The sequence below is a fragment of the Pipistrellus hanaki genome, assembly GCF_964339955.1.
Source record: "Pipistrellus hanaki genome assembly, chromosome: 2".
In the NCBI taxonomy this organism is placed as follows: Eukaryota; Metazoa; Chordata; class Mammalia; order Chiroptera; family Vespertilionidae; genus Pipistrellus; species Pipistrellus hanaki.
In genome coordinates, this window is record NC_140504.1 from 178,903,570 (window position 1) to 178,922,795 (window position 19,226).

General features: G+C 40.1%; 1 protein-coding gene across 15 annotated transcripts in view; it reads right to left on the reverse strand.

Annotated features, from left to right (window-relative positions):
• Window positions 1-19,226, reverse strand: part of ZMYM4 (zinc finger MYM-type containing 4) — a 119,134-nt gene that overhangs the window by 66,161 nt on the left and 33,747 nt on the right. For 14 of the 15 annotated variants that reach the window (XM_084871963.1, XM_084871974.1, XM_084871967.1 and 11 more), the window contains one exon: window positions 13,023-13,068. The exons of the other annotated variant lie outside the window; for it this stretch is intronic. In XM_084871963.1, coding sequence (XP_084728089.1) covers window positions 13,023-13,068 — 46 coding nt within the window. The remainder of the gene's footprint in view (window positions 1-13,022; window positions 13,069-19,226) is intronic. 15 annotated transcript variants of the gene reach the window in all.

The window sequence follows — 19,226 nt, forward strand, 5'->3', positions numbered from 1 at the left end:
AAGGATAACTTTACTTCTTCTTTTCCAATTTGGATGCCTTTTATTTCCTCTTCTTGTCTAATTGCAATGGGTAGTACTTCTAGTACTATGTCAAACAGGACTGGTGAGAATGGGCATCTCCGTCTTGTTCCTGTTCTTAGAGGAAATGGTTTTAGTTTTTGCCCACTGAATATGATGTTGGCTGTGGGTTTATCATATATAGCTTTTATTATGTTGAGGTATGATCCTTGTACTCCCACTTTGTTGAGAGTTTTTATCAGAAAAGGGTGTTGGATTTTATCAAATGCTTTTTTTGCATCAACTGATATGACTATATGATTTTTATCTTTCAGTTTGTTTATGTGATGTATCACGTTTATTGATTTGCGGATATTGTACTATTCTTGCATTCCTGGAATAAATCCTATTTGGTTATGGTGTATTATGGGTTGCTTTTTCATTACCTCAGTGATGTCCTTTGAAAAGCTCAAGTTTTTAATTTTGACAAAAATCCTATTTTGTTATTATTATATATTTGTGTCTACATTCTTTTTTTTTTTAAATATATATTTTAATTTTTTACAGAGAGGAAGGGAGAGGAATAGAGTTAGAAACACTGATGAAAGAGAAACATCGATCAACCACCTCTTGTACACCCCCTACAGGGGATGTGCCCGTAACCAAGGTACATGCCCTTGACTGGAATCGAACCTGGGACCCTTCAGTCTGCAGGCCAACGCTCCATCCACTGAGCCAAACCGGTTTCAGATACATTCTTAATGTTCTAAAAAACTTATCCCACAATAATGAGTATTTTCACTTATTTTTTATTTAAAGCTTTATAGTTTTAGCCCTAGCTTTATGATTAGGTTTGTCATCCATCTCAAGTTAGTTTTTGGATGGAATGTAATATAAGAGTTAAAATAAATAATTTTTGGATATCTAGTTGTATCAGCAACATTTATTGAAAATAAAAGTGATCTTTAAATATGGTAAGTCTCATTATCCATTATACATCAACAAATTTAATTTTTAAAAGCATAAGAAATTTAAAATACAAAGAAATAAAAAAATATGTACAAGACCAATGGTTTGAAAACTACAAAACATTGCCGAGAAAAATAAAAGGCCTAAATAAATTAAAAGACATTTCTAATTAAAATATATACAAGTAAAATAAGTGACATTAATATAGAAATAAATATTAATATTTTGTATTATTTACAATATAAATACATATAAACAAATAGAATGTAACAGAAATTCCAAAACAAGATCCCACACCTACAGAACTTAAAGATATTCCAGCAGTGCCAATTCAGTGATGAAAACATAAATAATTTAGATGAAAAGATAAATTATTTAACATATGATAGCACAAAGAGCTACTCATCTAAAAATAATGTGGAATCCAATCTTATCCTAACTCTAAAAATAGATTTCAAATTAAATAAGATTTAAATGTTAAAATATAAAATAAAAAGCTTCATTAGATTATAAAATTTTATTGAAAGGCACTAAAGAATTTAATGAATACAAACACATACCAAGTTCATATATAGGAAGACTCAGTATCATAAACATGCCAATTCTCTCTCTTGATTTATAGATTAAAGACAATTCCAATCATATTCCCAAATTGTCGTTTAAATTTTGTTTTGTCAGAGACTTGGTGGGGTATTTCTAAAATGAGCAATGCAAGAATAGGTAAAACATTCCTGAAGAACAATCTTTAGGGTTGTGAACTATAAAATTCTCATGATTTATTATATAACTAAATAAACTAAGACAACACGGTATTGGCACAGTAATAAACAAATAGTCGACAAAAACATTAACTGAAAACATAGAAAAAATCCCACAGATATACATTATAGAATAACTTGTCAGATCACTGGGAAAAGGAAGTAGTTTTTTATAAATGGCAGTGAAACAATGAAGAACATTGTGAAAAGAAATAAAATTAGTTCCCTAACCCAAACCATAAAATAAATTAAATATAGGATAATTCCAGAGCAATAGGTAAAAGATACAAACAATGAACATGTTAGGAAATAATATCAGAGATCTTTCTATTCGGCCTTAGCCTTGGAAAAATGTTCCTAAATATAATGGAGGGGAAAAGCAATCCACAAAGAAAAAGACTTAATTGTTATCATTAAATTACATTAAAATTAATATCTGCTTACACAAAACTTTCTAAAAACCATTCATGAATTAAGAAAAGTTATCTGTAGTATCTACAACTGACGAGTTTATTCTTCATAATATTTACAGAATTCTTACAAATTAAGAAAATACCAACAACCCAATAGTAAGTAGACAATAGATTTAACTCAGTGGTTGGCAAGCTCATTAGTCACCAGAGCCAAATATTAACAATAAAACAATTAAAATTTCTTTGAGAGCCAAATTTTTTAAACTTAAACTTCTTCTAACGACACTTCTTCAAATTAGACTCACCCAGGCCATGGTATTTTGTGAAAGAGCCACACTCAAGGGGCCAAAGAGCACATGTGGCTCACGAGCCTCAGTTTGTCGACCAAGGATTTAACTGAACAGTCATCTTACAAAGAAGAATCTGAAATGACCAGCAAATATGAAAATGTATTCAACTAAATTATTAATCAGGGAAATCCAATTTCATAAAAATATGAATTCCGTATTCACAAAGTTTAAAAATCTAATAATACCGGAGAAACCAAGATGGCGGCATAGGGTAGACACCTGAATGCAGCCTATGACAACAAATTTAAATTTAGAAATGGAAAACGGGAAACATCGCCCTGAAGCACCGGACGGCTGGCTGAGAGGAGACTCTACCATCTGGGAAGGAGAGAGAAGGCATACTGAACCTCAGAAACTGTGAAGGTGCGGAGAACTGTGCGCGTGAAAAGGCGGCTGCCAGACTATGCTGCTGGCTTGCTTGCGGAGCGCAGAGAGGGCGGGCCGAGTTCGCTGCTGGCTTACTCCCTGCGAACGGACAGGGCAGACAGCTAATGCGCGGCTGGCTTTCTTGTTCGGGAGGAAAACAGAACCACCCTATTGCTCTGATAGACGGCCCCAGACAGGGAGAGGCCAGACTGTCAGGCAGTGGGCAGAGATCTCTCAGAGGGTGTGAAGCCAGCGGCCATTACTGTGGGTCTCAGAAACCAGACCCTCGTACGGAGGGGCTGACTGAAGCTTGTCTGCACCACCCCGAGACTCTGCCCCATCCAAGCTGAGCACAGAGGCCCTTCCAGTGGCTAGCTTTCTCGTTCGCCACGAACAGGACTCTCCTAGGGAGGGGCAGACAGAAATCTAAAGCTTGTCTGTGCCTATACCAAAAAGGTGTGCATGCCTGCAACCAATCTTCGGGATTCACCAAAGCTAGTATGTGCCACCCCGAGACTCTGCCCCATCCCAACAGAATACAGAAACCCTCCTAGCTGAGACACTTCTGATCCTCATAGCCAACTGGCTTTGAGATCAATGCTTCCCAGTGATACCAACAACAAGCAAGGCTTAACAACAAGACTGCACACACAACCCACAAAGGGCTATACCAAGACTGTCCACCTCAGGTAACTGGGAGGCTGACGCACTGAACCATATAGGACACCTTAGCACACAAAGCCACCCTACCAACTCAGGGAAGCTGTGAAAATGCCAAGACAAGGAAACAGATCACAAACAAAAGAAGTGGAGAACAAGAAGCGACTAGATATAGAGTTCAAAACCACACTTATAAGGTTTTTCAAGAGTTTCCTAGAAAAGGCCAATAAAATAAGAGACCTATGAGGATATGAAAAGGGATCAACTAGAAATATAGAATACATTGTCTGAAATAAAAAATATTATACAGAGTCCTAAAAACAGAATGGAAGATCGCAAGAATCAAGTCAAAGATTTGGAACACAAAGAGCCAGAGGACACTCCTCCGCAGAAGCAAGAAGATAAGAGAATCCAGAAAGTTGAAGATAGTGTAAGAAACCTCTGGGACAACTTCAAAGGAACCAACATCAGAATTATGGGGGTCCCAGAAGAAGAGAGAGAGCAAGATACCAAAAACATACTGAAAGAAATAGTGACAGAAAACTTCCCCACCTGGGGAAAGAATTAGACTTACAAGTCCAGGAAGCACACAGAACCCCAAACAAAAGGAATCCAAAGGGAACCATACCAAGACACATCATAATTAAAATTCCAAGAGCAAAAGATAAAGAGAGAATATTAAAAGCAGCAAGAGAGAAACAGGTAGTTACCTATAAAGGAGCACCCATACGATTCTCAGCTGATTTCTCAACAGAAACGCCATGCAGGCCAGTCGGGAATGGCAAGAAATATTCAAGGTGATGAATAGCAAGAACCTACAACCAAAAATAATCTACCCAGCAAAGCTATCACTCAGAATCGAAGGCCAGATAAAGAGCTTCACTAATAAAAAAAAAAAGCTAAAGGAGTTCATCACCGCCAAACCAGAATTATATGAATTGCTGAAAGGGGTTCTTTAGGAAGAGGAAGAAGATATAGATAAAAATTATGACCAACAAATACATAACTATCAACAAGTGAAACTAAAAGCCAAGGGAATTAAAAAACCTGATGAACAATATTAACTGGTGAATTTAATAGAATCAGAGGTATGGAAGGGGAGTGGACTGATGATTCTCAGGGAAAAGGAAAGTGGGGGGTGTGGGAAGAGACTGAACATAAACTGTGCACCTATGGATGAGGACAATGGGGGGTGTGGAAAGGGCCGAGGGTGGAGTGGGAACCTGGTGGAGGGGAACAATGGAGGGGGGGGGGGGGAAATGAGAAACATTTGTAATAATATGAACAATAAAGATTTATTAATAAATAAATAAATATCTGATAATACCAATTGTTGGACAGATGCACAATGACCAAAATTCTAACCAACAGCATAAGGATAAATGTATAAAACTATTTAGGAAAAAAGTTTTATATTTTTATTAAGTTGAGAGTGAACACACCCAAGGCCTGAGCAATCACCTCCCCATTTACCAGGTGTACCAATTAATAATGCATATTTTTTTCAATAGATGGGAGTTACACAAACAAAAGAATTCATTTCCTATAATATCAACATAGACATTCATTATGGAGTCAAATCCAACAGGTAAGTAGTGTTACGATAATCATAATCTCGGGTTCTGAGCTTGAGAGAATTAAACATCAGTCTTAACTGACTCAGATGAAGACATTAAGAAAACACTCAAAGGATTTCTACTCTATAATTTCAGTACCTTACCTTCGATAAGATACTGTTGATATATATATATGATCTTATATACATGCTATTTTATTGTATTGACAGCAAGCTTCAAAACGTCATATGTCAAATTTTCTGAAGGTGTTAACATCATAGATATTTTTATGCTTAAAAATGTCAAATATTGTGCCCAAAAAACTCATTGGTGGGAAGTTTTAATTCATTACTTTATTTTGAAGAAAGTGCTACTGAAAGTTATTGTATACTTCAGGAAGCTTATGGTGAACATGCTCCACCTCAAGATACCTGTGAACTCTGGTTTAAACACTTTAAAAGTGATGATTTCGATGTGAAAGGCAAAGAACGTCCAGGTCAACCGAAAAAGTTTGAAGACCAACAATTATAAGCATTATTGGATGAAGATGCATTTCAAACTCAAAATCAACTTGCAGAAAGATTACACGTTGCTCAGCAAACAATTTCTGATCGTTTACAAGCAATGGGAAAGATTTTAAAGCAAGGAAAATGGGTGTCACATCAACTGAATGAAAGACAAATGGAAAACCAAAAAGTCATCAGTAAAATGTTGCTTCAACGGCACAAAAGAAAGTCTTTTTTGCACTGAATTGTGACTGGCGAGGAAAAGTGGATTTATTTTGAGAATCCCAAAGGCACAAAATCATGGATTGATCCAGCTCAACTATCAACATCAACTCCAAGGCCAAATTGCTTTGGAAAGAAGACAATGCTCTGAGTTTGGTGCAATCAGGAAGGTGTGGTGTATTATGAGCTTCTAATACCAGGTGAAACCATTAATACTGATTGCTACCAACAACAAATAATCAATTTGAACCACCCTTTGATCATGAAATGACCAGAATGTTCCAGAAGATATGGCAAAGTAATTTTGCTTCATGATAACACACCATCACACACTTCAAAACCAGCCAGACAAGTTAAAAGATCTTGCCTGGGCCGAAACAGGTTTGGCTCAATGGATAGAGCGTCAGCTTGGGGACTGAAGGGTCCTGGGTTCATTTCCGGTCAAGGGCATGTACCTTGGTTGCGGGCACATCCCCAGTAGGGGGTGTGCAAGAGGCAGCTGATCGATGACTGTCTCTCATCGATGTTTCTAACTATTTCTCTCCCTTCCTTTCTGTACAAAATCAATAAAATATATTTTAAAAAAAAAAAAAAAAAAAAAAAAAAAGATCTTGCCTGGGAGGAATTATCCCACCTACTGTATTCACCAGACCTTGTTCCTTCAGATTACCACTTGTTCCAATCGATGGTACACACACTTTTTGAGCAGCACTTCAAAACAAACAAAGAAGTGGAAAATTGGGTCTCTGAATGATTTGCCTCAAGACAAGAAAAAGTTATATTGCGAAGGTATTCACAAATTACCTGAAGATGGCGGAAATGTGTAGCTAGTGATGGACATTACTTTGAATAAAGCACTTTTGATGTTTCTCTTGAAATTATCATGTTTTCTTTGACTACAAAATCTGCATTATTAACCGATACATCTGGTATACCCTACAGCAAGAAGAGATAAAACTATCCCTGCATGCCAAATCTAGAAGCCACCTGTTTTTTTCACAACCCAAAAGCAACAAATAATTTTCACAGCTAAACGATATAAAATGTCAAAAGAAAATGTTTCCTGATACATGAAAATTGTTAAATTAAAGATTTAGCCTCCTTTTTATATTGTCTATGGCTGCTTTCACACTACAATAGCAGAGTCGAGTCATTCCAACAGAGACAGTATGATCTATAAAACCTAAAATAATATTACTATCTGGCCAGAAAAGGTTGTCAATCACTGTCCTAAAGCAAAAGACTTTATTTTGACAGACCCACATTATAGATTTTACATGAAATTACAAACATGATAGTTTGTTGTATGTCTCAAAAAACATAATCAAGCCGAGACCGGTTTGGCTCAGCGGTAGAGCGTCAGTCTGTGGACTGAAAGGTCCCGGGTTCGATTCCGGTCAAGGGCATGTACATTGGTTGCGGACACATCCCCAGTAGGGGGTGTGCAAGAGGCAGCTGGTCGATGTTTCTCTCTCATCGACGTTTCTAGCTCTCTATCTCTCTCCCTTCTTCTCTGTAAAAAATCAATAAAATATATTTTAAAAAAAAACAAACATAATCAAGAATATTATTAGAGGAAAAATTTGTAATCAGAAAGTATATAAACAGTAAAATGAAATTTAAAATTGTGATATATTTTTTAAATAAGACCTAAACTATAAAACTCATAGAAGAAAGCACAGTGGGAAAGTTTCATGACAGTGAATTTGGCAATGATTTCTTGGATATTACATCAAAAGCACAAGCAACAAGTCCTGGCCTGGTGGCTTAGTTGGTTAAAGAGTCGTTATACACCAAAAGGTTGCAGATTCAAAACCAGTCTGAGCGTATAAGGAGGCAACCAATCAATGTTTGTTTTCTTCTCTCTCTCTCCCTCCCTTCCTTTGTCTCTAAAATCAAAAAACATATCCTTGGGGATTTAAAAAAACAAAACAAACAAAAAAAAAAAAACCACACACACACAGGCAACAAAAGCAAAAATAAACAAATGGGACTATATCACATTTTTTAAACTTCTGCTTATCAAAACAAATCATCAACATAATGAAAAGGCAACCTACAAAAATAGAGAAATTATTTGCAAATCACATTATCACATAAGGGGTTACTATCCAGAATATATAAAGAACTACAAATCAACGACAACAACAAAACAAATAACACAATTCAAAAATGGACAAAGGACTTGAATATACATTCCTCAAGGGAAGATATACAAATGTGAAAAGATGCTCAACATCAGTAATCATTAGAAAAAGGAAATCAAAACTACAATGAGATATCACCTCACACCCATTAAAATGACTGTTATCAAAAACACAAAGTAACAAGTTAGCAAGGATGTGGAGAAATTAGAAACCTTATGCACTGCTGTCTGATGTAAAATGATGCAACCACTACTGAAACATTATGGCAGTTCCTCACATTCCTCAAGATAGTTAAAATAGAAATCTTATATGAAGCCCAGATAGCGTGGCTCAGTGGTTGAGCTTTCACCTATCAACTAAGAGATCATGGGTGGATTCCTGGTCAGGGCCCACGCACTTTCTGAATAGCACTTCAAAACGTACAAGAGGGGCATCCAAGAGGCATCTGATCAATGATTCTCTCTCATCACTGATGTTTCTCTTTCTCTCTCTCTCCCACTCCCTTCCTTTCTAAAATAAAAATATATTTAAAAATAAATATATACACACACACATATATATATGTAGTTCATAAACAAGCAAAACTAACCTATATATTGATTAATAATGTCAATGTGGTAAAAACTATAAAGAAAAGCAAAAAATAAGCCAAGTTCAAGATAATCGCTAGAGAGGAAAACAAAATTAGACTGAGGAACTCCCATCAAAGGCATGATAATAATGTACATTTTTTTAAAGCTGGGTGGTGAATCCAAGGTTTTTTTATTGCCATTTTTTAAATATCTCATGTTTTAATATTTTCTGTTCATTTACCACTTTATAAAAACAGCTTTCTAATATTCCAAGAAACTCCAGAATAGCACATAATCAAGGTGTAAGGAAAATTTTTTTAACCAAGACTGAAAACCCTGATGTTAAAATATTTATGTTAAAAACATTTGTTTCAGAAAAGTTGACACAAAGAAAATAAAGCAAGAGAAATCAAAACCCCCTACACTATATTATCAAAAAAAAACTTTGGATCATGTATTCTAAAAGTTAAATTTTCTAAATGACCAAGTGACTTTTTTTTTTAAATATATATCTGAATTTCGTTTCAGAATTATCCTTTACCATGATTACTGTGACTCACCTTAACAACTCTTATTGCAATATAAAAGGAGGCTACAACTTGGAATTAAAAAATCCAATCTAATAAAAGAGCAATATGCAAATTAACCATCACTCCACTATGACCACAAGGCACAACCACAAGCCACGCCCACAAGCTAACCAGGAGCAAGTATGCAAATTAACCCAACCAAGATGGCTGTAGCCACAGAGAGAGCTGGAGAGAGGCTTAGGTTTCCCTGGCAATGGAGGAAGCCAAGCTTTCCACACACCCTGCCCGGCCCAGGCTACCACTTAAGGCTACAAAGTTTCAATTATAGAAGATACATAAATCCCAACAGAAATAGCTGCAGCCACAAAGCTGGAGAGAACAGTAGAACAGAAGCCTAGGGTTTCCCCTGGTGATGGAGGAAGCCAAGCTTCTACAGCCCTGGCAGGACCAGGACTTTGCTCCAGGCTACAAAGTTTCAATTATAGAAGATAAATAAATTCCAACAGAAATAGCTGCTGCCATGGAGGGAGCAGAAGGCTTGGCTCTGCTCCAGGCTATAAAGTTTCAATTGTAGAAGGTAAATAAATCCCAGATACTTGGTCCTGCACTTGGGTCGCTGGGGGTCATGGCTGGCCTGAAAACCAACACAGGCCCCTTGCCCAGGCCGCCCCGTACCCCAAGGGAACCCTGACCCAGGACACCCTTCAGGGCAAACCAGCTGGCCCCCACCCATGCACCAGGCCTCTATCCTATCTAATAAAAGAGTAATATGCAGATAAACAAGATGGCTGCCCTCATGTGGTCAAAGATCCTGCCCCCATGTGGAGGATCATCCTGAGAGATGAACTAGAAGTTGAAAAGCCCTACTTTCTCTTTGATTTGCATGGAATGTTGAAGCTTTTTTCTTTTAATCTCTTTCACTGAAAACATTACATCTTTGAATGTAGATCAATGCAGCTTTTTCATATTTGAACCAAATTTCCCAAATTCCTCATTGATGGTGTTAAGCTCTATCAGTTTATGTGTACCAACAATTAGTAGATACTATATTTTGCTGAACTTTTCAGAAGGGCTATGCCCTAGAATGGCTGAATTTGATCTATTTGATCTATAAAACAAATATCTGAAGCCCCATGTCCTGGTAATCTTGGCCAATGAATATATGGTAGGTATGGTACTATTCTTAACTAGTTACCCAGTGCACGAATTCATACATTATAAGGAAATTAATTAGAAGAAATATATTAATATCACTATTCACTCTTTCTCTATAATAGAAGTGTCAACCAAATTCACGATCCACAATGACAGATCAAAACACATGCTTGTGATTTACACCAGCGAGAGCTTTATATGTATCGCGCATGTACAAATCAACTTAGCCTTTTATAGATATAGAATAAACTTGCTTAATTAAACCTGCTTTCTGATTTAGCTAAACTTTTTCCAGCCCAGTGAAGCATCCCAACTTCTCTTTCAGGTAACTGTTAGCAACACAGCAGTAATTATCAACACAAAGCAGATTATTATTGTAGATCACACAGGGAGAACAAAGGGTAAAATATTTAACTGCAGCAGTGTTTGACTATATTCTGTGCAGTGAGAAAACCTGAAGTCATTTTCAAGGACCACCATTTCTTTCTTCTTTTCAGTTGGGACAAGTTCTAAGCTTTCTAAATCTTCGTTTTTCCAGCTAATGAAAAGAAAATAGGATTCCACAGAGTCTCCTATCTACCTATTCCGGGACTTCTGTGAGGACCAAATGAGATGAGGCACGGGAAAATGCTTCATAAACATTTGGTTAAAGTGTGAAATGTTTGCACCTGGCTATAAAGCAAGAGGTGTTCCTGGGCTGAAGAAACTGCAAGGAGGCTAGTTGTCACTAAGGAACAAAAGCCAGGCATTGCTACATGACATTATTACCTGGCACCCACAGTGCCCGTTTCAGAGTCTTGGCAGCATGGGCTTTGATTTGGTGGCCTGCCGCTCTGGGGTGGTGGCGGGGCCTGTGTCCCACTTGGGGGAAGCCTGAGAAACAGTGAATATCCTTTTTTCTGGATATGCACCCCAAGACAAAATGGTATACTTTGAATGACCATCTTTGGAATTAGATGCTTCCTAAACACTGTCTATTTAGCAGTCTGCCTTTATATCTAATGAATAGGTAGTTATGTTTTTGAATCCCCTTTATGGAGAGAGACCACTTTCCCCTTCCAAGTTACATACTTCTCTGCCTCCAGAGCCTTTAACAGCCCCTTAATGATAATCTACCAGAAAGGAGGAGATATAGGGCAATCTTTACTAAACCATTTGCACTCAAGATTTGGTATCAAGTTCCCTGCTTGTAAACCTCCATCCTTAAAGTGGGGTTGGAACAGAAAAGCACCAGGCATCAGAAACATAAACTCCAATTATTTGGTATAGGGGCCCAAGTACAGGAGCTTGGTTAATGCAATAAGATTCCTGATATCACTTTAAGATAGTTGTTATTCAACATCTTTAACAAACAAAGCACCTGATTCAAACCTTCATTAGAAACCTATTTGATTAGTTTCTATCGCTACCAGTATATAAACTTGAGCAAAGACATGTCCAGAGGAAGGTAATCAAAAATTATTTGATGAAAGTGAATAGTAGAGACTGAGGGGTATCTCCTAACAACGGTTTACTTTGTATCCTTACTTTTCCTGATCATAGATGATTGGGTCAAAGATAAACATCAAATCTAAGCTGGTACAATCATAATTTTTTTCCTAGGAACTTGAAATTTAAAATGAGCATAGAGAAGAAATAAGTCACTGGAACATAACTGCTTTTGGGCAGCACAGACGGAGCCAGCACATGGTCTCATTGAGTTCCCTGGAGAAAATCTGTTCTCTACCCTCCCTAAATTCTGTGAAGTACTCCAATACACTTCCGAAGTTTCTTCTGGAGAAGCTAGCTAAAGCCTAATTTACTTGCTTGCATACAAGAAAAAGACAACTAACTCTACTAAAGATCATGAAAGCTAGTTACCTCTCAATATGTAGTATAAAAACTGTTTATATTACCTAATTTATCACCCAATATTACCTAATTTCAAAGAGAAAAATGGTCCTCACAAATCTTACTGAACGAAATAAACTTATAAAAAAATAAAAGAAATACACATTTCCTGACTTAGGAATTATAGGTGACAAAATTTACCCTTCAAAAATAAGTGCATAAATTTCCTATAATGATTTATGATGTACTTCAATAAGTACACAAAGATGTGTATAAGGATACATACTGCATATTATTTGTAATATAGAAAAATTAAAAATAATGTTCACACGTATAAAAAAGGACAGTTTACAGTATAGACATACCAAAAAAAATACTGAGTAGCTGTTAGAAAGGATCCAATAGGTAGATCCATCTCTGACATAGAAAGATATCTAGGAAGTTGAGTTAAAAAATGAGAAAAATTAATATAATTCCCTGCATACATACATAAACCGCTCCTACCATATATAGAAATACATATATTCACAGAAAAAATATTGGGAAAGATATATATTAAACTTTTAAAACTGGTTATCTTTGGAGAATGTTAAAAACAAAGACTTGTGTTTTCAACTATATTCATTTTTATATTGTAGAATTGAATGTATTACTTTTATAAGAAACAGATTTTTTTGATGAAAACCATGTACCATGGGGAAAAAATATAAAGAGACAATTAAGATACCCTTAAACAAAGTAGAAACCTTTACTAAGAGGTATATAAACTTTTATATACTTCACACATACCCGAAGTGTGGCTATCTGTCAACCTTAAAAATTAAGGTTTACAATTCAAATTAACTTGCTGAAAATACTAAGAAGTTGTGAGGAGATCTCAAATAAATCTAACTGATTTAGATAAATCAGTTATAGATACATGTTTTATCTATGCTTATATATTATGTTATTATCTATATAAGAACTGGGTTTTTTCCAAAATGGTACTTACAGTTCTCTACAATTTCATCAAAAACTGCACCAGTTTTCTGCTCAAACTGAAAAAGCAAAAAGAGAGAAATAACATTACCATCATATTCTTCTAGCATTTTTTTAGTATCCCCCCAACTCCCCCAAAAGTAATTTTCAACCCAGAGTACTCAAATTTACAAAACTATAAATACGAATAGGATAAAATAAAATCCTGCCTAATAAAGAGGGAATATGCTAATTGACACTCACGCTACCCCAAAGATGGAGGCGCCCACAGCCAATAAGAAGGGAACATGTTAATTGACTGCCACGCCCTCAAAGAATGGCGGCGCCAACAGAAACAAGATTGCAATACCCAGTACTCTCAGGCCCCTAGCCGTCCAGGGCCGGCCGGAGGCGCAGGTAACCAGAACCAGCCGAGGCTTGTGCTGCTGGCAGGGGCAGCAGCAGAGGTGTGATGGGGCATCATCTTCCCCTAATCACTAAGTTGCATCCTGCCCCTGAGGGCTCCAAAACTGTAAGAAAGAGCAGGCCGGGCTGAGTGACCCGCCTCCAGTGTATGAATTTTCATGAACTGGGACACCCACAAACTAAAATTCAAGAAATAAATACAGAGGAGAATCCAAGATGGCTGCACAGGTAAACACCTAGCCACAGCCGCACACAACAATTTCAATAAAATACAACTAAAATATAAAATGCACATTACCCAGAACTACAGGAAAGTCGACTGACTGGAAATTCTAAAATGAGAAGCAAGGAAAAAACCAGAAGGAAGAGTGGAGGAGCTGTAAAAGCCTAAGGTACAGAGACACGTGGAACAGGCGGAGAGAACAAAGCCGGAGAGGAGGGGCAGCTGAGTGCCTGGCTGGCGTTCCCTAGCAGGAAGGAGATAAAAGCTCCGACTGTGCTGAACCCCAGACCCAACAGCGCTGAACCCCAGTTCTAGGCCAGACCCTGGGGACCCAGGCTCAAACAGAGGGAGACGGGGCTGTGAGGCAGAATCCCAGGGGAGCGGCAAAAGGCAGAACCCCGGAGGCACGCACATTGTGTGCAGAGGACGGACTGTTGACTCTGCTGCCAGATTGCCCTGGTGGGAAGGAGACAAAGGCTCTGGACTGTGCTGGGCCCCAGTTCCGACTGCTCTGAACCCCAGTTCTAGGCCAGACCCCGGGGACCCAGGCTCAAACAGAGGGAGCGGGGCTGCAAGGCGGAACCCCAGGGGAGCGGCGAAAGGAGGTCCCAGAGGCGCGCCCATTGCACGCAGAGAAGGGACAGTTGGCTGTGCCGCGGGATTGCCCTGGTGGGAAAGAGACAAAAGCCCCGGTCTGCTCTGAATGCCACCTCCAACTCCACTTCCAACTGAACTGAACCCCAGTTCCAGGCTCATTGGGGAGAGCCTAGACTGTTTGGTAGCAGGCAAAAATTGAGGGCACCTTTCTCTCAGAGGTGCTTGCAGCGAGTACTAAAGGACCCTAAGTAATACTGAGACTCAGGAGCCGCATAGGGCGTGGCTGACGGAAGCCAGGGCTGTAGGCTCCACCCTGAAACTCCGCCCCATCAGGGAAGCTGCGAAAATGCCGAGACTAGGAAATAGATCACAAACGAAAGAAATGGAGGACAAAAAGCGACTGGATATAGAGTTCAAAACCACACTATTAAGGTTGTTCAAGAATCTCCTAGAAAAGGCCGGTAAAATAAAGAGACCTATGAGGATATGAAAAGGGATCAACTAGAAATAATAAGGGATCAACAAGAAATAATAAAGAATCAACAAGAAACAAAGAATACATTGTCTGAAATAAAAAATATTATACAGAGGATCCAAGATGGCTGCACAGGTAAACACCTAACGGTAGCCGCACACAATTTTAATAAAATACAACTAAAATATAAAATGGACATTGCCCAGAGCTACAGGAAGTCGACTGACTGAAAATTCTACAACAAGAAGGAAAGAGAAAACCAGAAGGAAAATCAGAGGAGCTGTAAAAACCTAAGGTACGAAGACATGCTGCCCACACGCGCAGAAAGGACGGAGCCAGAGAGGAGGGGCAGGCCGAGTACCTGGCTGGCGTTCCCTAGCAGGAAGGAAATGAAGGACCCGGACTGGGCTGAACCCAAGACCCGATGGCGCAGAACCCCAGTTCTAGGCCAGACCCTGGGGACCCAGGCTCAAGCGGAGGGAGACGGGGCTGTGAGCGGAACCCCAGAGGAGTGGCGAAAAGCAGAGCCCCCGGAGTCGCACACATTGCGTGCAGAGGAAGGAATGTTGACTCTGATGCTAGATTACCCTAGCGGGAAGAAACAAAGCCTCCGGCTGTGCTAGCCCCAGTTCCGACTGCTGTGAACCCCAGTTCTAGGCCAGACCCTGGGGAATTCCAGGGGAGCAGCGAAAAGCAGAAATCCCGGAGTCGCGCACATTGCGCACAGAGGACGGAATGTTGACTGATGCTAGATTACCCTAGCGGGAAGGAAACAAAAGCTCCAGCTGGGCTGAGCCCCAGTTCCGACTGCTATGAACCCCAGTTATAGGCCAGACCCTGGGGACCCAGGCTCACACAGAGGGAGACGGACCTGTGAGGCAGAATCCAAGGGGAGCGGCGAGAAACAGAGCCCCTGGAGTCGCGCACACTGCGCGCAGAGGACTGTCTGTTGACTCTGATGCTAGACTGCCCTAGCGGGAAGAAGACAAAAGCTACAGACTGGGAAGAACGCAATGAGGAGTGGAGCCGCCACCGGGCACCAGCAAGCCGGGCGCCGGCAAAGAGCAGGGCGACAGGGCCCCCGGGGGGAAAGGTACCGCTGGGCCCTCGACCGCTGATCGCGGGCCACGGAGCCGAGGCCAGGGGCTGCTTCCTGGGTGGCGCCGACCCTTGCAACAGGCCGAAGACACACAAGAGGCCACGGAGAACAAAGGGGCGCTGCAGGCCAGCCTGCTGAGCTTCCAGGACGAGGAGGAAGAAACCGAAGAAGTTTTCAATGTGAACAAATCAAGATATAGGAAAAGATAGTAAAAATTACTTAAGAAAGACTACAAAGAAGATCTTGAAAAAACGAAGATTAAGACAGAACTCAACTCAGCAGCCAAAATTGCAACATAAATGCTTTAAAAAAAAAAAAAAACACGACAGAACGTTGGAGCGGCGGAGGCCAGACCCAGAGTGGCCAGGCAGCCGGGCCCAGAGCAGCAGCAGCCGGACCTGGAGCAGCAGCAGCCAGGCCCGAGCAGCCAGGCCTGGGGCAGTGGCAGCCAGACCTGGGGCGGAGGCGGCCAAGCCCAAGGCGGCCAGGCCCGGAGCAGCCAGACCCTGAGCAGCCGGGTCGGGAGCAGCCAGGCCAGGAGCAGCAGCAGCAGCCAGGCCCGGAGCAGCCGGGCTCGGAGCAGCCGGGCTCAGAGCAGCCGGGTCAGGAGAAGCCAGGCCCAGAGCAGCAGCAGCCAGACAGGGAGCCGCCAGGCCGGAAGCGGCCAGGCCCGGAGTGGCCGGGCCCGGAGCAGCCATGCCCGTAGCAGCCATGCCCGGAGCATCCAGGCCCGGAGCAGCCGGGTCAGGAGCAGCCAGGCCCGAAGCAGCCGGGCCCAGAGCAGCCGAGTCGGGAGCAGCCAGGCCTAGAGCAGGAGCAGCCTGGCCGGGAGCAACCAGGCAGGGAGCGGCCAGGCCCGGAGCAGCCAGGCCGGGAGCAGCCAGGCCTGGAGCAGCAGCATCCAGGCCCAGAGCGGCAGCAACCGGGCCCCAAGCAGCAGTGGCCAGACCCGGAGCAGCTGGTTCTGGAGCAGACTGAAGCAACAGAGGCCAGGCCCGGAGAAGCTGGGCCTGGAACAGCTCGCTCCTCGCCAGCCCATGCCCCAAGGCTGCCTCTCAGACACGGCTGGAAACTTTTGGGGAAACTTGAGGGTCTGCTGGATCAAGTGATTAAGGATTAGATCTGGATGTGTTGAGTTATTGTAGCACTGGGGTGTTGATCTGTGAGTGCCTTGTGTGGGGGTCTGGATGAGGTTTGTTGATCCATTTGGAAGTGTCTTTTGTGTGAAGTGTATCCTTGGGCATGTGGAGGTATTATTGATTTGAGAAAATGCTAAGTAATTAATTTACTACCTAAAAAATTTAAAGTTCTGAAAGTTTAAGGTCTCTTGCCAAAAAGAGGTTTTAAAGCTAGCACCTTAATTTTAATGGAGAAAGGGAAGGACAAGCCCTTCCCACCCAGAACAGGTAATCCAATTCCAGCCAGCAGCTATCTTTAAACAATGTGTTCATTTACATTTGAATGGCTACACCTTTTGATAGCCTAAGGGCAAGTTTACATGTAAACAAGTTTGCCTCTCAGTTCCCCGGGAAGAAACAAGGTTTAAAATTAGATTTTAAAATTTATTCTTAAAAATATAAAAGTTTATTAATTAAAAAAAAAGAAAATTAAAAAACCTGATGAACAATATTAACTGTTGATTATAATAGAATCACAGATACGGGAGGGGAGTGGACTGACAATTCTCTGGGAAAAGGGGAGTGGTGGATGCGGGAAGAGACTGAACATAAACTGTGCACTATGGATGAGGACAATGGGGGGTGGGGAAAGGGCAGAGAGTGGGGCGGGAACCTGTTGGAGGGGAGAAGAAATGAGGAACTTTTGTAATAATATGAATAAGGATTTATTTAAAAAAACAAAAACAAAACATTATACAGAGTCCTAAAAACAGAATGGAAGATCGCAAGAATCAAGTCAAAGATTTGGAACATAAAGAGCCAGAAGACACTCCTCCACAGAAGCAAGAAGGCAAGAAAATCCAGAAAATTTAAAATAACGTAAGAAACCTCTGGGACAACTTCAAGCGAACCAACATCAGAATTATGGGGGTCCCAGAGGATGAGAGAGAGCAAGATATCGAAAACATACTGAAAGAAATAGTGACAGAAAACTTCCCCCACCTGGTGAAAGAATTAGACTTACAAGTCCAGGAAGCGCACAGAACTCCAAACAAAAGGAATCCAAAGAGGACCACACCAAGACAAATCATAATTAAAATTCCAAGAGCAAAAGACAAAGAGAGAATATTAACAGCAGCAAGAGCAAAGCAGGTAGTTACCTATAAAGGAGCATCCATACGATTGTCAGCTGATTTCTCAACAGAAACCATGCAGGCCAGACGGGAATGGCAAGAAATATTCAAGGTGATGAATAGTAAGAACCTACAGCCAAAAATACTCTACCCAGCAAAGCTATCACTCAGAATAGAAGGCCAGATAAAGAGCTTCACAAACAAAAAAAAAGCTAAAGGAGTTCATCACCACCAAACCAGAATTATATGAATTGTTGAAGGGGGTTCTTTCAGAAGAGAAAGTAAATAAAGATAAAAATTATGAACAACAAATACGTAACTATCAACAAATGAATCTAAAAACCAAGGAAATTAAATTAAAAAAAACTGATGAACAATATTAACTGTTGAATAGAATAGAATTAGAGGTATGGAAGGGGAGTGAACTGACGATTCTTGGGGAAAAGGGGAGAAGAGGATGTGAGAAGAGACTGAACATTAACTGTGCACCTATGGATGAGGACAATGGGGGGTGAGGAAAAGGCAGAGGATAGAGTGGGAACCTGGTGGAGGAAAGCAATGGAGGGGGAGAGGGGAAAGAGGAACATTTGTAATAATATGAATAAAGATTTATTTTAAAAAAAAAGAAAGAAAGAAATACGTGCATTAACTATTAAAAAACACACACAAAACACCTTATTTTTTTAAATCACTTTTATGTTACAAAATAGAAGACCATATATATTTATAGTAATAAATGTAGCCAATACATGCTCTCAATAAACAACTGCTAAGAACATACTAACATCTCTTAAGAACTTTGCAAAACTCCAAATCAACACTAACTTGAACAATCAACATCCTGGTATACCCATACACCCAAGCATATTTTATATTAAGTCTTCACTTAACATCATTGATAGGTTCTGCAACGTTAAGTGAAATGATGAATAACAAGACCAATTTTACCATAAGCGGGTTGATGTATAAACAAGTTAAGTTCTTATGGCATCTGAAAGTTATAAGAAAATGATCTTGAATGAAATGAAATCATTTGAGGATGTGTTATATTGTATAATCTCTCAATCTTTTTTATTAACCATATGCTGTAACTTGCATTTCTCAGCATTTGTTATGCAAACCCGCAAGATGTTCTGAGAAAAGTTCTGTCATCAAATTAACGTAGGA